At 63.2% G+C, this 636-nt stretch overlaps 1 protein-coding gene across 1 annotated transcript in view; it reads left to right on the top strand.

Annotated features, from left to right (window-relative positions):
- ndufv1 (NADH:ubiquinone oxidoreductase core subunit V1) overlaps positions 1-636 on the top strand; it is a 6,023-nt gene that overhangs the window by 4,593 nt on the left and 794 nt on the right. The window contains exon 8 of the mRNA XM_048620813.1: positions 241-322. Coding sequence (XP_048476770.1) covers positions 241-322 — 82 coding nt within the window. The remainder of the gene's footprint in view (positions 1-240; positions 323-636) is intronic.

The following is a 636-nucleotide window of genomic DNA, read 5'->3' on the forward strand; positions in this document are numbered from 1 at the left end:
AGTGTAGAGGGAGCTTTACTGTGTATCCAACCCCGTGCTGTCCCTGGTAGCGTTTGATGGGGGGTACAGTGTAGTGGGAGTTTTACTCTGTATCTAATCCCCGTGCTGTCCCTATCCTGGGAGTGTTTGATGGGGGGGTACAGTGTAGAAGGGAGTGTTTGATGGGGAGGGGGTGGGCAGTGTAGAGGGAGCTCTGTGTGAAGAAGGTGGTGTTTAATGTGGACCCTGTGCTCCCTGCAGTCGGACGTGATTCGGTGTATAGCCCGGTTGATGGAGTTTTACAAACACGAGAGCTGTGGCCAGTGCACACCGTGTCGCGAAGGTAAGCTTCCCCCGACTCACTGAGATCACCGAGGGGGTGGGGGGGACAGGGGGCACTGCGTGCTCTCTAACCCCGCTCCCCCTCCCCGGGACGGCGTGCTCTCTAACCCTGCTCCCCCTCCCCGGGACGGCGCGCTCTCTAACCCCGCTCCCGCTCCCGCTCCCGCTCCCTCTCCCTCTCCCCGGGCCTGTGCGCTCTATTACCCCGCTCCCTCTCCCTCTCCCCCTCCCCGGGCCTGTGCGCTCTCTCACCCCGCTCCCTCTCCCTCTCTCCGGGCCTGCGCGCTCTCTCACCCCGCTCCCTCTCCCTCTCCC

This window comes from Rhincodon typus, chromosome 48, assembly GCF_021869965.1.
Source record: "Rhincodon typus isolate 14 chromosome 48, sRhiTyp1.1, whole genome shotgun sequence".
In the NCBI taxonomy this organism is placed as follows: Eukaryota; Metazoa; Chordata; class Chondrichthyes; order Orectolobiformes; family Rhincodontidae; genus Rhincodon; species Rhincodon typus.